This window comes from Colletotrichum navitas (genome assembly GCF_030913465.1).
Source record: "Colletotrichum navitas strain CBS 125086 chromosome Unknown LY79scaffold_167, whole genome shotgun sequence".
In the NCBI taxonomy this organism is placed as follows: Eukaryota; Fungi; Ascomycota; class Sordariomycetes; order Glomerellales; family Glomerellaceae; genus Colletotrichum; species Colletotrichum navitas.
This window is the reverse complement of record NW_026850713.1, coordinates 26,625-40,181: the sequence shown is the minus strand read 5'-3', so window position 1 is coordinate 40,181 and position 13,557 is coordinate 26,625. Positions and strand designations below refer to the sequence as shown.

General features: G+C 52.5%; 4 protein-coding genes across 4 annotated transcripts; 2 read left to right on the top strand and 2 right to left on the bottom strand.

Moving 5' to 3' along the window:
- Window positions 1-371: 371 nt before the first annotated feature.
- Window positions 372-2,411, bottom strand: LY79DRAFT_585044 (isoprenoid synthase domain-containing protein; the record flags this gene model as incomplete). The annotated part of the gene is made up of 6 exons (XM_060560463.1): window positions 372-844; window positions 923-1,024; window positions 1,080-1,243; window positions 1,299-1,453; window positions 1,520-2,099; window positions 2,158-2,411. 6 exons carry the CDS (start codon window positions 2,409-2,411, stop codon window positions 372-374), a joined length of 1,728 nt encoding a protein of 575 aa, XP_060407285.1.
- A 472-nt stretch (window positions 2,412-2,883) lies between these two features.
- On the top strand, window positions 2,884-5,164 carry LY79DRAFT_595129 (cytochrome P450; the record flags this gene model as incomplete). Its single annotated transcript, XM_060561750.1, is given in 6 exon segments — window positions 2,884-2,910; window positions 3,497-4,207; window positions 4,217-4,285; window positions 4,345-4,659; window positions 4,738-4,907; window positions 4,966-5,164. Coding segments are annotated over 6 exon segments (1,491 nt in total).
- Window positions 5,165-6,649: 1,485 nt separating this feature from the next.
- LY79DRAFT_572819 (ent-kaurene synthase) lies at window positions 6,650-9,990 on the top strand. Its single transcript, XM_060559408.1, has 4 exons — window positions 6,650-7,661; window positions 7,723-7,843; window positions 7,903-8,183; window positions 8,249-9,990. The coding sequence occupies exons 1-4, from the start codon at window positions 6,846-6,848 to the stop codon at window positions 9,830-9,832; spliced, it is 2,802 nt and encodes a 933-aa protein (XP_060407283.1). The 5' UTR covers window positions 6,650-6,845; the 3' UTR covers window positions 9,833-9,990.
- Window positions 9,991-11,175: 1,185 nt separating this feature from the next.
- Window positions 11,176-13,237, bottom strand: LY79DRAFT_572818 (cytochrome P450). The gene is made up of 5 exons (XM_060559407.1): window positions 12,790-13,237; window positions 12,627-12,726; window positions 12,481-12,549; window positions 11,819-12,421; window positions 11,176-11,725 (listed from the first exon to the last, which is right to left on the bottom strand). Exons 1-5 carry the CDS (start codon window positions 13,168-13,170, stop codon window positions 11,295-11,297), a joined length of 1,584 nt encoding a protein of 527 aa, XP_060407282.1. The 5' UTR covers window positions 13,171-13,237; the 3' UTR covers window positions 11,176-11,294.
- Window positions 13,238-13,557: the final 320 nt, after the last annotated feature.

Genomic DNA, 13,557 nt, shown 5'->3' with positions numbered 1-13,557 from the left:
AGGCCATCGCAGGTTTCTCCTCGTAATGTAATTATATTTGTTGAAAGGCTGACTTTTGCTTCTAGCAAATACAATTCTATCAAACTAGAGTCTGCAGAGCTTTCGTTTCCTTTTTTATTATTCTCGTTCCAACTGCCAGAGAAGATAACTCGTCACGATATATAACCCACTTGTTACTGCTACGTAGCTAACGGCGTCGTTTGTAAAGTGACACAACATTTAAGCAAGGCACTGCATAACCTGTGCTCCCCCTCTAGAAACAAACCAAATCAATAAATAAAAGAAAAAAAAGCCCACGAATTGATAGAAGCAGCAGCTGTGGAAGGAAAGTAGCCCTAAGAGGTTATGCATTGACGCAACAACTTGACCAACTACGTCGTCCTTAAAGCATCCAATAACGCCCTTAACGCCGTATTCTTCAGGCCGGTGGCGATTTCGAGGCTCTCGAGCTTTTCAAACAAGGCACTCTCCAGCTGGCGCATCGTCTCTTTTGCAAAGCGCAACGAGTTGGCTTCTTCGACGATATGCAACACCATCTCCTTGTGGCTAACGCTCATGCTTCCGTTTCTTCGCTGCAAAAAGATATTGCGCAGCAATTGACGGGATTGCGGCTTGGCATGATTCATTGCGTGCAGGATGATGAAGCTGCACTTGCCCTCGTCCAAGTCTTCGCAGAAGCCCTTGGCTTTCGAGTACCGCTCCGAAGTAAGGTTGGAAAAGTCGTCACGGATCTGGAACAGGCGGCCGAAGAGCAGCATAAACTCTTCGACTCCTGGCACTGGGCTTCGTGTCGGGGAGACGGCAACCATGAGACGATATATCATGATGAAGAGAGCGCCCGTTTCTGTTTGCGGGGGAGGGGTAAGGCGGATCGGTCAGCTAGGAGAAGAACTCCGGTGCGGCCTCGTTCGGTGTCACTCACTCCCGTCTATCATTTGTAGGTATTCCTCCACCGTCGGCTGGGCGACCTCATGTGTCCAACGCAGGTCCAAGCCTTGGCCGACGAGGAGGCTTTGCATACCAGCTGGCCAAGAATTGGTATGTAAACACGGGAATGTCCGGTTAAAGACTAGACTCACCAATAAGCTCTTTAGCCAACATAGGATTGCCCGCTCGGCAAGCCCTTGCCACGAGGTCAACGGTCTGATAAACAGCCGAGTTGATAGTTTGGGCCGTGCCAAAAAGCGTATGCGTGGCCGGGCACGACCTTCGCAGTGGCGAATTGTCTTGGACGTCGTCAAGCCTATATTGTACCGTCAGCCGAGTCCAATCCAACCAAGGCAGGCTCATTGACTCACATCAGCGAAGTGTTATGGACACCCGAAACTATTGTCAGTACTAAGTCCAGCTCGGCGGGCGGGACCGGAATCCACGAGGTAAGCGCCCTGATGAGATTGTTGCGAAAGCCCTTGGACTGCAAAGTGCAGATGTAGTCGAACGGCGCCGTGACGGGCTATGTATTATTTGGTTAGTTTGCCGCGACTTCTGACATGGGGGTCCTACTTCATGGATGGCTTACTTCGAGTGTTGCTTCGAGTGGCGGGATCGGGAGCGGCGAAACGATCCGCTGGATTGATTCTTCCTCCATGCTCCACGGCTTCGACGGTGTGCTTGTCTCGACATCACCGTTCACCTTGGGTTTGTCGGTATCGTTGCAGACATCGGCATCATCTCTGTCTCGCTTCACCCCACGATGGGTATTGGTCTGCTGCACCAGCCTGGCCGGGGGGTTTGGTCTGACAAGCATCGGCTCAGCGGGTAGGTATTCCGGCAGCTTTGCCATGCAGAGGCGCACCTTGCGCGACACTTCAGATATCTTGTCCATATTCCCCACGGCAAAAAAGAACTCATCGGCGCCTGAGAGAATTTGCGCATCGCAAAATGCCAAGGCTCGCTTTTCATCTACCTGAAAGAGCGACATGACAGCTTGGACGAGCGGCATCGGCTGCTTGGCGAATCCAAGTCCGTTGCATATCCCATGAAGGCTGAAGTGAACGCCAACGCATAGGGAGACGCCCTGGCAGAGCTTTTGGCACAGGCGCAGTTCTTCGGTGGAAAGGTTGATCTGGAGAAGGCAACTTGTGAGGTCAAGCAATAGCCTGTGCCAATGTTAGCGTGATCGTCGCATATGTGTCCTGGGTATGGTAGCAAGCCCACCTTGATATGGGCTCGATGATGCGTTGTTGACTAAACTCGGTCCATGACTGAATATGGACCGCGTCGTGGTTGAGGCAGCCTTCCGCCCACTGGCTGAGCGTGTCGGTCAGCTCTTGCGCCCTACGTGGGTCTTGCATGGCCATGTCCTCCAGGGCGTTACGCAGCCCCGCGGGGATGACAAGCTTGGCTGGAGGGTCTGCCAGCCCCGGCTCCGGCCGACCGTTTGCTTCCATCGCCAGGTATAATCCTGACATCGGAGTGGGAAGGCTCGACAAGGTTGCTGGTTCCCGGTTCGCCTGGGTGAGTGCTAGCATCGTGGCCGCCATGATGGGGTGGTGTACAGCTTGGAATTGTTTTTGGGGCGATATTTATTGGTATTTTGAGAGAGAGTAGAGAGAGCATCTGAGGGGGGTTGTTATACGATCTACCACACACCAGGAACGGCTGATGATTAATACAACAGGTTAATAGCGCAGTGAGTTTAAAGTTCACGGTGACTTGAGCACCGTTATCACAAGCACGACATGTAATAAAGTTCACGTCCACACCGGGATATCTAGGTAGTACAGGGAATCCAATGTGCCGCCAGCTCTTCCCTCGGCTTCCTTTAAGCTACGACGGAGTTGCGCATTGCCGAGTGCGCCTACCACCCGAGGGACAATAAAAAAGAGCGCAAGCTCTCAAGATCTCATGGCCCTACTTCCTAAGTACCTAAGTATAGGCAGAATGATCCTTTTTAGTACCCTTGGCTTTGTATCCTTGACTATGAAGAACTGATGGGTGCCTCATAAACACGTTTTATTAGTGTACCTCAAGCTGTATTACCTATTGTAGCAGCCGTAGTGGCAGTGGTGATCGGGGTGGTAGGGAACACCGTCGCTCTCTTTTGTCTCCCGAGTTGCCGAACAAGGGGTGTTGGTTCACGGATGGGGGCCCCACGCAGACAGCTGGCCCCGAATATAGACGAAGCACGATCTATGGGGATGGGTAGCCCCTTGAAACTAACCTAGTTGCCACAGACGGGATAAAAAGGGAGTTTCCAAGTCCGGACATCCGCTTTTCACGCTTTTGATATCATCATAACGCAACACTATCAGCAACCTACCTCACCCGGGCTGCTATTTATTAAACAGATCCGTAACGCTGGCATATCTGCTGCTTCATCCGGCTCTCCCGATCTTTCACCAGACACAATGCTTGCCCATCCAAGCAACCTAATCGCTGCCTGCCACCCTGGCTTTCAAATGCTCCTCGTTGGAACCGTATTATCGGTAAGGATTAGTGGATCGGTGCGGGACCCTGCGCCGTGGCTGCAGAGTACACTGACATCGCAGCACAGGTTGTTTTCTATGTCCTGGGAAGGCTGCTCTACAATGTGTATTTCCATCCGCTTTGTCGATACCCCGGTCCCAAACTATGGGCAGCCACCAGGATCCCCTACACGCAAAGCATGGTTACAGGACGATTGCACAGGAGGGTGCTGGAACTGCACCAAGAATACGGCCCAATTGTGAGAATTGGTCCTGACGAACTGGCTTACAACGACAGCAAGGCCTGGAGAGACCTCCACGGCCACGTCAAGGGCCAGACCGGCGACCACGGGAGGGATCCAGTGGCCACGTGGGACTATAGGCATGGAATTATCGGCGCCAAGCGCGAAGACCATCCCCGTTTCCGCCGCGGGCTGACCCACGGCTTCTCAGCGCAGGCCATGAAGGAGCAGCAGCCCATCGTCACAGGCTATGTCGACCTGTTCATCCAGAGACTTCACCAAAGCTGCGCCTCTGGCTCCCGCCCTCTCGACATGGTCAAATGGTACGACTTTGTCACCTTTGATATACTTGGCGACCTGGCGTTTGGTGAATCCTTTAACTGCTTGCAAGGCTCTGAATACCACTCGTGGGTGAAGATCATCTTTGACAACGTTAAAGCGTCCGCCATTGGCATTGAAGCCCGTCGGTTTCCCGCCGTCGCCCGACTACTGGAGTACCTAGTGCCAGCTCACTTGATTGAGCAGCAGAAGCACCACAACGCACTCACCCATCACAAAGTCTCAAAGCGGCTGGCGGCCAAGGGCGAGCGCCCGGACTTTATGCATTCAATGCTTCGCAAGCGAGAGAACAAGACGGTGGGACCTTGGCTGTTGCTGAATGCATGGAGCGTGACGGTTGCTAAAGGAGCTCATAGGAATTCACCCTCCCCGAGCTGGAGAGCACTTCTTCAACCATCATCATGGCCGGTTCCGAAACAACGTCGACTGCTCTCGCGGGAATTACTTATTTCCTAGTCACTCACCCCGAAGTCATGAAGAAATTGTGCAACGAGGTACGGGCCTCTTTCGCGACCGAGGATGAGATTAATATGAACAGCGTGCAAAGCCTACGCTACATGTATGCCATTATCAACGAGGGTATGCGAATGTTTCCTCCGGTTGCCACAGGGATCCCGCGGAAGGTCTTTGAAGGCGGCGGCGTGTTTCTCGACCGGTTTGTGCCTGAAGGTGTAAGTCCGCCCTCCTCCAAGCCCCATGTTGGCAAGAACAAGAATCCTGTGGCAAAGATGCTCATGCGATTCCTGAAGACGCTCGTCCAGGTATGGCACTGGTCCGTGTACCACAGCCCGGGAAACTTTGCATTCCCCGACTCGTTCGTCCCAGAGCGCTGGCTCGACGAAGATGCTCGCTTTGCAAATGACAGGAAGGAAGCCTTTCAGCCGTTTTCGATTGGCCCCCGAAGCTGCATCGGGATGAAGTAAGCAGCGTTTCATACCGGGCGTCTGACTGCTTCGCTAATCTTTATCACTTTCCAGTTTGGCGTATGCGGAGATGCGTCTCATTCTCGCCAGAGTGATTTGGAACTTCGACATAAAACTCCACCCGGACAGCCGGGGCTGGTTTGAAGGGATGAAAACCTACATACTATGGCAGAAGGATCCTCTCCAGGTCTACCTAACGCCGAGGAAGGTCGGCGATGGAAGCCGGACTTTTCAAAGTCCGCCAGATATGTAACGTTGTTTTTCATCTGAAAGCCGGCACCTCGGCCGAAACCAAGGCGGACGTTACCTTGGGTGTAGAGTATCTTCGCCAGGCAAATCCAGAGTTGCTTCAGACCTTTGTTTTTGGCAGACATCGGTCGGTTGAGTCAGTGGCATGGCATAGGCCACATTCAGCCTAGGGGCCGCCGTATCCTTCGGATCAAGAACCACCATTGCGGATCGGTCTCAGCCTTGCATCCTAGAATAAACCTTCTTGCAGCCCCTCCATAATCACGGGGTCCTCCCACTCAGACCTTTGTGAACGGCATTCCCGATCGCCCCGCCGCCGTCGTTCCATTCGTACGGCGCCTCGTGCTTTGCGACGTTGTCGACAACTGTCCTCTTGGCCCCTTCTGGAGTTACTTCTGTCGCTTCTCGCGGTAAGCCTGCTGCCCGGAATCGGTTGGCCCGGAGCGATCTGCGGCTCCGACTTCGCAAAGGGGGTTCCGCTCGCGCGTAGCGATATCTCCGATACCGCCGGGCTCGCTTAGAGGCTATACTTCTCTCTGTAATCTAACAGTCTTTCTTTCTTTCTCCCCCCTCCTCCTTTTTAGGTTTTTTTAGGATCTAGGCCTGGTAATAATCTTGTACTTACAAATCAGGCCGTCGGATACTACGGCATAGCTAGTTATATGCTGGCCGGCAAAGCTATATAGTATTGAATGGGAGACAACAGTATAGGTATTTCCTAATTTAAGCTTTTGCTTTAAAGTGTACTTAACTGCCCTGATCTGCCTATACCACTAAGGTATCAGACTAGGGAATACTGTGTATATCTAAGGTAGTCTCGCTTATTTAAATGTATATATCGTAGTAATAATTCCTAACATAGGCAATTAGACACCTTATGAAGAACGGGTACATATTAGGTAAGATACACGTAAAAGCGCTGCTACCAAATTGTTAGAGCTCTTACTAGTTTCGGAACAGCACTTGCAATATAGATATAGAGTAGTGGTCATTACCAAAGAGAGACTGGTTTATTTTCATCAGTGGTTAATATACTCTTATCAGCCCTTGCTCCGCGCTTGGCGGCTCGATGTCAAGTCGTGGTGGTGGGAATGACGATAGGACTATTGTCGGTGGACTGCGGTCTTCGAATAGTGGAAGTGTGTTAAGCGTGACTATCTTTCTAGGGGCTTAGAAGATGCTTAGGAGATCACAACCCCTTAAGGGATCTACAGCATAGAGTGACCTGTGTCGTGATAGACGGGTTGTATGTAGTCAGGTCTCCGGTAATGAGATGTGAGGGGCCCTCCGGAGGCTACGGCTAGGTATCGTTGATTCAGCAGGGGCTTGACACGGTCCTTCCCCTCTGAGCGTCGGGGTTGCGGAATGTTGATTCGCCCGACTGCTACCAAGGGGAAGACACAAGGCAAACACCAAAGGTTTAAAAAGAGGAGAAGAAGCAAGCCCATGGTACCATGCTTACTTTGGCTTAGTCAGACGGAGAGAGAGACAGAGAGAGAGAGAAGAGGAAGAAAAAGCATATCAGGATAGAGCTTAAAGTCATATCAACCAAGAGATCTTGCTACAACCTTCAACGCACTCCATGAAAAGACAACAACCATAAACAAAAACGAAGCTGGTGCCGAAACTGCCAAAACTGCCAGAACCCGCATGGTCAAAACTTGACGTTTGGAAATACCGCAATAATGAGCTCAATCACTCTTTCCCACACCACAGATGTCAACCTACAAGCTGCACGTTTAACCCGGCATCTGTTGGACAATGATGGCCCTGATGATGACGCGGAGCTCATGGCATCTACCGTCTACGATACGGCCTGGCTTGCGCTGGTCAAGAAGCGAGACACTGGCGGACAGCAGCAATGGCTTTTCCCGGAGTGCTTCCAATACATTCTTGAAACGCAGCAAACGGACGGCGGCTGGGAGGCCCGCCGCTCTCAAGTGGATGATATTCTCAATACGGCAGCCTCGCTGCTCGTCCTTTGGCGCCATGCCTCCGAACCGCTCCAATTGACGTCTGGGCAAGCTGCAGAGGTGAAGGATCGGGTCGAACGGGCGACGGCTGCTCTCCAACATATGTTAGATGACTGGGACGTGTCTGCAGCGACGCACGTCGGCTGCGAAATAATAGTGCCGACGCTGCTCCGCCTCCTCAAAGAAGAAGGGGCTTCATTCGAATTCCCGAGCAGAGATGCTTTGATGGATATGCACACGGCCAAGATGTCGGCCTTCAACCCAGAATGCCTCTATGGAAAGACGCAGGTGGCGGCCTTGCATCACCTCGAGGCATTCATGGGCCAAATCGACTACAGCAGGGTTGCACACCACAAGGTCGATGGCGGTTTCATGCGCTCGCCTTCTTCTACGGCGGCATACCTCATTGGTTTACCGGATCCGGCATGGGACGATGAGGCGGAGAATTATCTGGCCACCGTTTTGACCAAGACGGGCGGCAAAGGTGCCCCCGGTGCATTCCCCTCCACCAACTTGGAGTCTTCATCGGTATGATGGTTTAGCCTCCGGCTGCAAAAGAGCGCCGCCAATGACTAACGTGTAGTGCAAGAAGGCCATATCAACCCTTTTACAGGCCGGATTCTCGGCGAAGCACCTAGGCTCGTCCGCGACGGAGGTCGCCCAGCTACTGGACCAGGCGTTAGAGGAGGGAAGCGGCACCGTCGGAAAAAGTATGTATGTCACCACATGTGCTCCTCGAGAAAGACGCTAACCGGCCTCGGCCATGCAGTGCCCTCCGTCATGGCCGACGCCGGCGATACGGCCCAAGTTCTCGGCGCGCTGGGTAAGCTTGGTATTCCCAAGCCTGCCAAGCTGGATTGCGTGACAAGCAACCATACCCGAATCGATCCGTCGGACCGCGGGTATAACAGGTTCGGCGTCATCGGCAACGTCCTCATCGCGCTGCTGCACCAGCCCGACCCGGCCAAGCATATCGGCCAGATTTCCGTTGTGCTCGAAGATTTGTGTCATGCTTGGTGGAAGACTCCTTGGCCGGTCCAAGACGAACGAGTACGTAGCCGATGAAGAACACTGCAGCTGGAGTGACCACGTGTCTAACCCCGTGACAACGCCAGAACCTTTCTCCCTTATATCCCGGCATGGTCGTGGTACAGGCCCTGGTAGAGGTGCTCGATCTGGTGGAAACCGACAGGCTGCCCGAGTCTCTGGTGTCCGATACCAAGATCAGGACCAAGATAGCAGTCGCCATATTCCACGTAGCCATCCGCACGGTAGAGGCGCAGGAGGGCGAGGGCTCATGGGGCGAGTCGGTGGAGGAGACGGCCTACGCTGTCATCCTTCTCTCGGGAGCGGCTCGGATCACCATCTTCGACCCGGTCAGGCAACAGCTCGTCGACGCCGTGCGGAGGGCTGAGAAATGGCTTGGGCCCAGGGCCTCGCCGGCGGGAGACCGTCTTTGGACCGGCAAGCTGACTTACGGTAGCCCGGTTGTGACTCGGGCCTACCGGCTCGCCGCCCTAAGGTCCGCGTCGCAAATCGCAGCAGCGGGTACGGTAGGACGTTGCTTGCACACTGCCGGTCCCGCGCGCGAGTCGCTGGCGTATGTCAAAGTATACCGCGCCACACCCCTGTTTTCCGACGTCCCGGAGCATCGACTTCTCACAGCCGTCATAGAGAGTTCGCTCTTTCTGCCGATGCTGAAAGAGCACACATACGACGTGTTTACGCGTGAAAACGTGGGCAAGGATAAATATTTCACCTTGATACCTTTTACATGGACCGGTTGCTGCATGATCATGGGGCTGCAGCCGTCGGCCGAGTTCCTGTGGGAACTGACGACCATTGGGGTCTTGGGCTTCCAAGTCGACGAGTTCATCGAGGGGGTGGCACAACCCGTGTTCGCCGGCAATCATGACGTGGTAAAGCGGTACGTGCGATACCTCCTGCCTATGGAGCCGAGTGATTCGGCTACGGAGCCGGACGGGCTCCAGGGCATTGAGCGCCTCAAGCCGCTGCAGTCGTTTAGGAACTTTATCATGCAACACTGGGCCGTCGCGGCGGCGACTCCCGCCGACAGACTCAACCTTGCGCGCGAGCTGCGGGCGTATCTCCTTGCGCAGATCCAGCAGGCGGAAGACAACGTCCGCTTCGCCCAGAGTGCCGTATTCGCTCCCGCGACGAGCTACTTTTCCTGGGCGCGCTCCATCGCTACCGACCACATTGCGTCACCTCTTTACTTCGCCTTCCTGGCATGCCTGATCCCGCAGACTGTCTGCCCTTCCCTAGCTGGTGCGGACATCCTGCCTACTGTCGAGGAAAAGTACTACGCCGAGGCTGTCAGCAACCACTCGGGCTGCATGTGCCGCATCTACAATGACTTGGGTTCCGTCTCACGCGACGCCGCGGAAGGGAATATCAACTCGCTCGATTACCCCGACTTTGACCATACGGTAAGCAAGACTAAAAAGGAGGCCCTGTGGGAGATCGCCCAGTTCGAGAGGGCGGCTTGGGAAGATGCCTTGAGGAGGCTAGAGGGGGCCTCGAAGAGACGTATGGCTCAGCTGGGGGACAAGGCAAGGAAATCGATCGAGATGAGGATGAAATATTGGCGCATGTATTGCCACATCACAGATTTGTACGGGCAGATTTGGGTGGTACGGGACTTTTCTAGTGACGTTATCCAAGCCGCGCGCCGTTAGACAGACAGGTCGGTCGAGGTTTTTACCCAGCCCGCCGTTAACAAACGGGGAGTTGTACAGTTTGTTGCGTTGGCACCGTCCAAAACCTTTTGCATGGTCCGTGCACAGAAACCCCCTATTTTCTAAAAACCAAAAAAGCCAAAAGTAGGGCTTCTAGCCTCAAAGTATTAGCTATAAATCTAGAATAATCTTATAATATACTTTATAGCCTTTTCTATATAATTTATTTTTTATAAAATTTAATAATTAAAGCTTGCTCTTATATCTAAGATTCTAGAAATATAGGCCTGGACGCTGCAAACGCAACCACCAAAAACTTCCCTGTTGCGTTTACAGCGTCCAGGCCTATATTTCTAGAATCTTAGATATTACATCTAGGCAAATAGTTATAAATATAAGTAAATTTATATAAGTAGTAGACTAGTATACCTAGTTTTATATATTTTTTAGAAAATTATATTCTTTTTATATAAGTAGATATACTAGAAAGTAGGTTTTTTAGTTTTTAGAAAATAGGGGGTTTCTGTGCACGGACCATGTAAAAGGTTTTGGACGGTGTCAACGCAACAAACTGTACAGTGCTGCCGCCTGAGCATTTGCATCATCGGGAACTTTTCAGGTTTTGTTTTCGTTCTTAATCTTTTGCATTCCTCTGACGCTGCTGCGGACCGGGTCCGTTTCGTAATCTCCCTTCATGTTTGTCCCACTGCCCTGCGGTGGAAGCTTTGTCCGGCCTTGATACCCGCCGAGGGAGTAGGTATTTTCGAATCTGCTGATATGCAACGCTTCACGGACGACCTAAGGACCCTATTGTGACTCTGGCCTCGTTGCGGAGGCCGGTTTCGACGGTGAGGAAAGTGCGCCGTAGTTATCAGCTCCCGGTGTCCATAAAGCCCCGCCAAACTCTATCCATCCATCCCTTATACTCCGACTAGCCCAAGGCTCGGCATCTCACTTGGCTAAGGTGTATAGAGGTTAGCCTTCTCATAGGGAGGAGGTCAACAGGACAGTAGACTATGTACCTAAAGAGCACGTAAGTGTTCACATGCCCTTAGGGGATATTGTCTACTGTTGGTAGTTACCTAGTTGTCCTATGACATTGCGCCTGAGGTTTAGCTACTAATAATTGAGGCTTGTATATGGGTAAATGTATTGAGGCAAGATATATAGGTTATAAAGAATATGAATGACTATTTCTATACCTTATAGATAACAGAAAGCTTATACGACATTCATTTCTCTGCAAACCCATACGGTAGGTGTCACGACAGCTTCACTTACACCCGGTACTTGACATCACCTGTATAATGTGCCATGTTATCACGTGGCGCATTACTTACTACTCTTAAGATAGCTCCTATTTTACGAATCTGTACCTCAAGTAGCTTTTATATCTGCTATTCCATGACAGAAGCTGTGATCTACAGAAGGACACCGTCTCACGCCCAATAGGTCACACCTCTCACAGACCATCTAAATCAACCTCTTCTTTGCGACGCCTTACTCTAATCTGCGCCTGCCGGTTGGGGGACAGGTTGAAGCCATAAACCTGCACCGACGTGTCTGACCCGGAGGCCAGCTCGACGTCGTACTTGAGGAGGAAGTGGCAGAGGGCGATCTTGACCTCGTTTGCGGCGAAGAAGCGCCCGGGGCAGGCGTGCTGCCCGTGGCCAAAGCCAAGAGAGTCTGGCCCAGTAGTGACAAAGTGCGCCAGGTGCTCCTTGCCCGGTGTCTTCCGCATCCGGAGGAAGCGGTAGCCGTCAAACTCATGCGGCCTCTCGTAGATAGCAGGGTCTTTCCGCGTTGTGTTAGCAACCGCACACTTTACGCCCTTTGGGATGACAGTTCCGTCTGACAGGTGGATGTCGGCATCTGCGATGCGTTGCATGGACACTGCGATATAGGTGTTAGCTTTAGTTTCTTACGGATAACAACTTGATGCCCCTCTTTCTATTCGTGAAGGCGACGGTCTGGGCTGGCACATGCCTTGCTTAATCGGCTTTAACCTCTGCGTCTCCTTTATTACGCTGTCCATAAGCTTTAGGTTGTATAATGAGGTCTTGGCCCATCCCTCCTTACTGAGTACCTCGATGATCTCAACCTGGAGGGCGGCGATCAGCTCCGGTTGACTAAGGATGTTGAGGATGACCTGGGTCAGGAGGTCGGTCGTCGTGTGGATAGCAGCAATGGCCAGGGCGAGCTGGTAAATCGCTGGGTCGTACTTTGATCTTGGGGACTCCTCCTCGCCCCACTCGATAGCATCGTCGTACATTGGGAGCGGCCGGCCCTGTAGAGCGGCCTCGCGCTTCTCGCGAGCTCGGGCGTCGATTACGGGCTGTATGATAGACCGGGCTTTCGCGACGTGGCTGCGGACGCGCTGACACTCCGGCAGGAACCAGTGGACGATGCTTCTGAGACGTTTAGGGACGATGTGGAGCTTCTCGATTGCCATGAAGGCGTCAACAGCATACATGACGGTGATTTCCAGCCAAGCCTGATTACGGCAGAGTTCTGCCCCGAGAAAGACCCGGGACGACAGCCTGGAGACAACGCTCATAACGGTCTGTCCCAGGTTGACCTCATGCCATTCTAAGGTCACCGTGTTAGGAATAGGTCATTACCTTAATTAGAAACAGGAGGAGGCTTGCCTGGAGAGTCACCCAGGGTGGCCTGAAAGGAGGAAGCCGTCTCATCAGAGAGCGGCTTGGTTATCCTAGCTATCACATAATGAAATCAGCTTAGCTGCAAATTTGTTCCAGCGAAAGCCTACAAAGATATAGAAGAAGAGTAGTACCTAGGGTTTTAGTGAGCTGCTTCTTAGCTACTATAGTCATGATCTGGATGGCCTGCCCTTCCCCAAAGGCCTCAAAGCCAGGGAGGTAGGAATGAAAGTCCTGTGTAGATTGGAGTCAGCATCTGCGGTACGCCTTACTGCTGTTCTCCTATAGTCACCCTACATGTTCCGTGTTTTTTATGAAGCTCAGATCAGGGTTATTCCGGATCTCGTCGACGTATTTTGGAGACAGCATTATGGTACATCCTACATCCGACATAAGGCTGTACGGTTGGTCCCCAAACCTCTCAGACCCTCTATTGATCAACTCGCCGCTTTTCTGGACGAAGTCTTTCTTGACGCCGGTCCGCGTCAGGTCGAACAATCGTGGCGGGTTGATCAGAGGCGGCAGTTTGAGCTTGTGGTGGCTCCAGATCCAGTACACAACAACTGTGGCAAGCAAGACAGCGAGAACGCTCCAAGTCTCAGGGGAGGGTCTTGAGCTGTCTGCCGCGGTGAGTGCCCTGTCTCCGGGCAAGGGAGAAGCTGACGGTCCTAGTGCCATTGTGGAAGCTTTTGAAGTAAGCGATGGTACTCGTCTTAATAGATAGAATGGGGTTGGATTATGCACATACTAACACCATTCACTATCACACCTCTCATTACGATATATATATTGTTATGCCTAGCGGGCGGGCCCAAGACAAGAACTGCTGGCTGAGACTTTCCTAATACGGACGGACGGGGTGTTTGTCGGACTTGGTGATAAGCCGTCCAGGCGCGAACCGGGGCCTCGGGGTCATGAGTGGATGCTGGCCGGCGCTAAGCAGGGCTTCTCTTCTTGTGTATATAGAACATGACTCGTTAACTGGCAAGGGCTGAACGATTAGCCGAAACCTCGAATAGAATCGGTAGCAGTTAACAGGCAGACAGATTGCGGGTCAAACCTTAG

What these genes read in the sequence shown, in the direction of transcription:
- LY79DRAFT_572819 (XM_060559408.1), top strand. Translation starts at nt 6,846, where the DNA reads ATGAGCTCAATCACTCTTTCCCACACCACAGATGTCAACCTACAAGCT. An exon ending in AAGCGGCACCGTCGGAAAAA is followed by an intron (nt 7,844 to 7,902) that starts GTATGTATGTCA and finishes TCGGCCATGCAG; the next exon opens with TGCCCTCCGTCATGGCCGAC. An exon ending in GGCCGGTCCAAGACGAACGA is followed by an intron (nt 8,184 to 8,248) that starts GTACGTAGCCGA and finishes TGACAACGCCAG; the next exon opens with AACCTTTCTCCCTTATATCC.
- LY79DRAFT_572818 (XM_060559407.1), bottom strand. Translation starts at nt 13,170, where the DNA reads ATGGCACTAGGACCGTCAGCTTCTCCCTTGCCCGGAGACAGGGCACTC. An exon ending in TCATAAAAAACACGGAACAT is followed by an intron (nt 12,727 to 12,789) that starts GTAGGGTGACTA and finishes CAATCTACACAG; the next exon opens with GACTTTCATTCCTACCTCCC. An exon ending in GTTAAAGCCGATTAAGCAAG is followed by an intron (nt 11,726 to 11,818) that starts GCATGTGCCAGC and finishes CCTATATCGCAG; the next exon opens with TGTCCATGCAACGCATCGCA.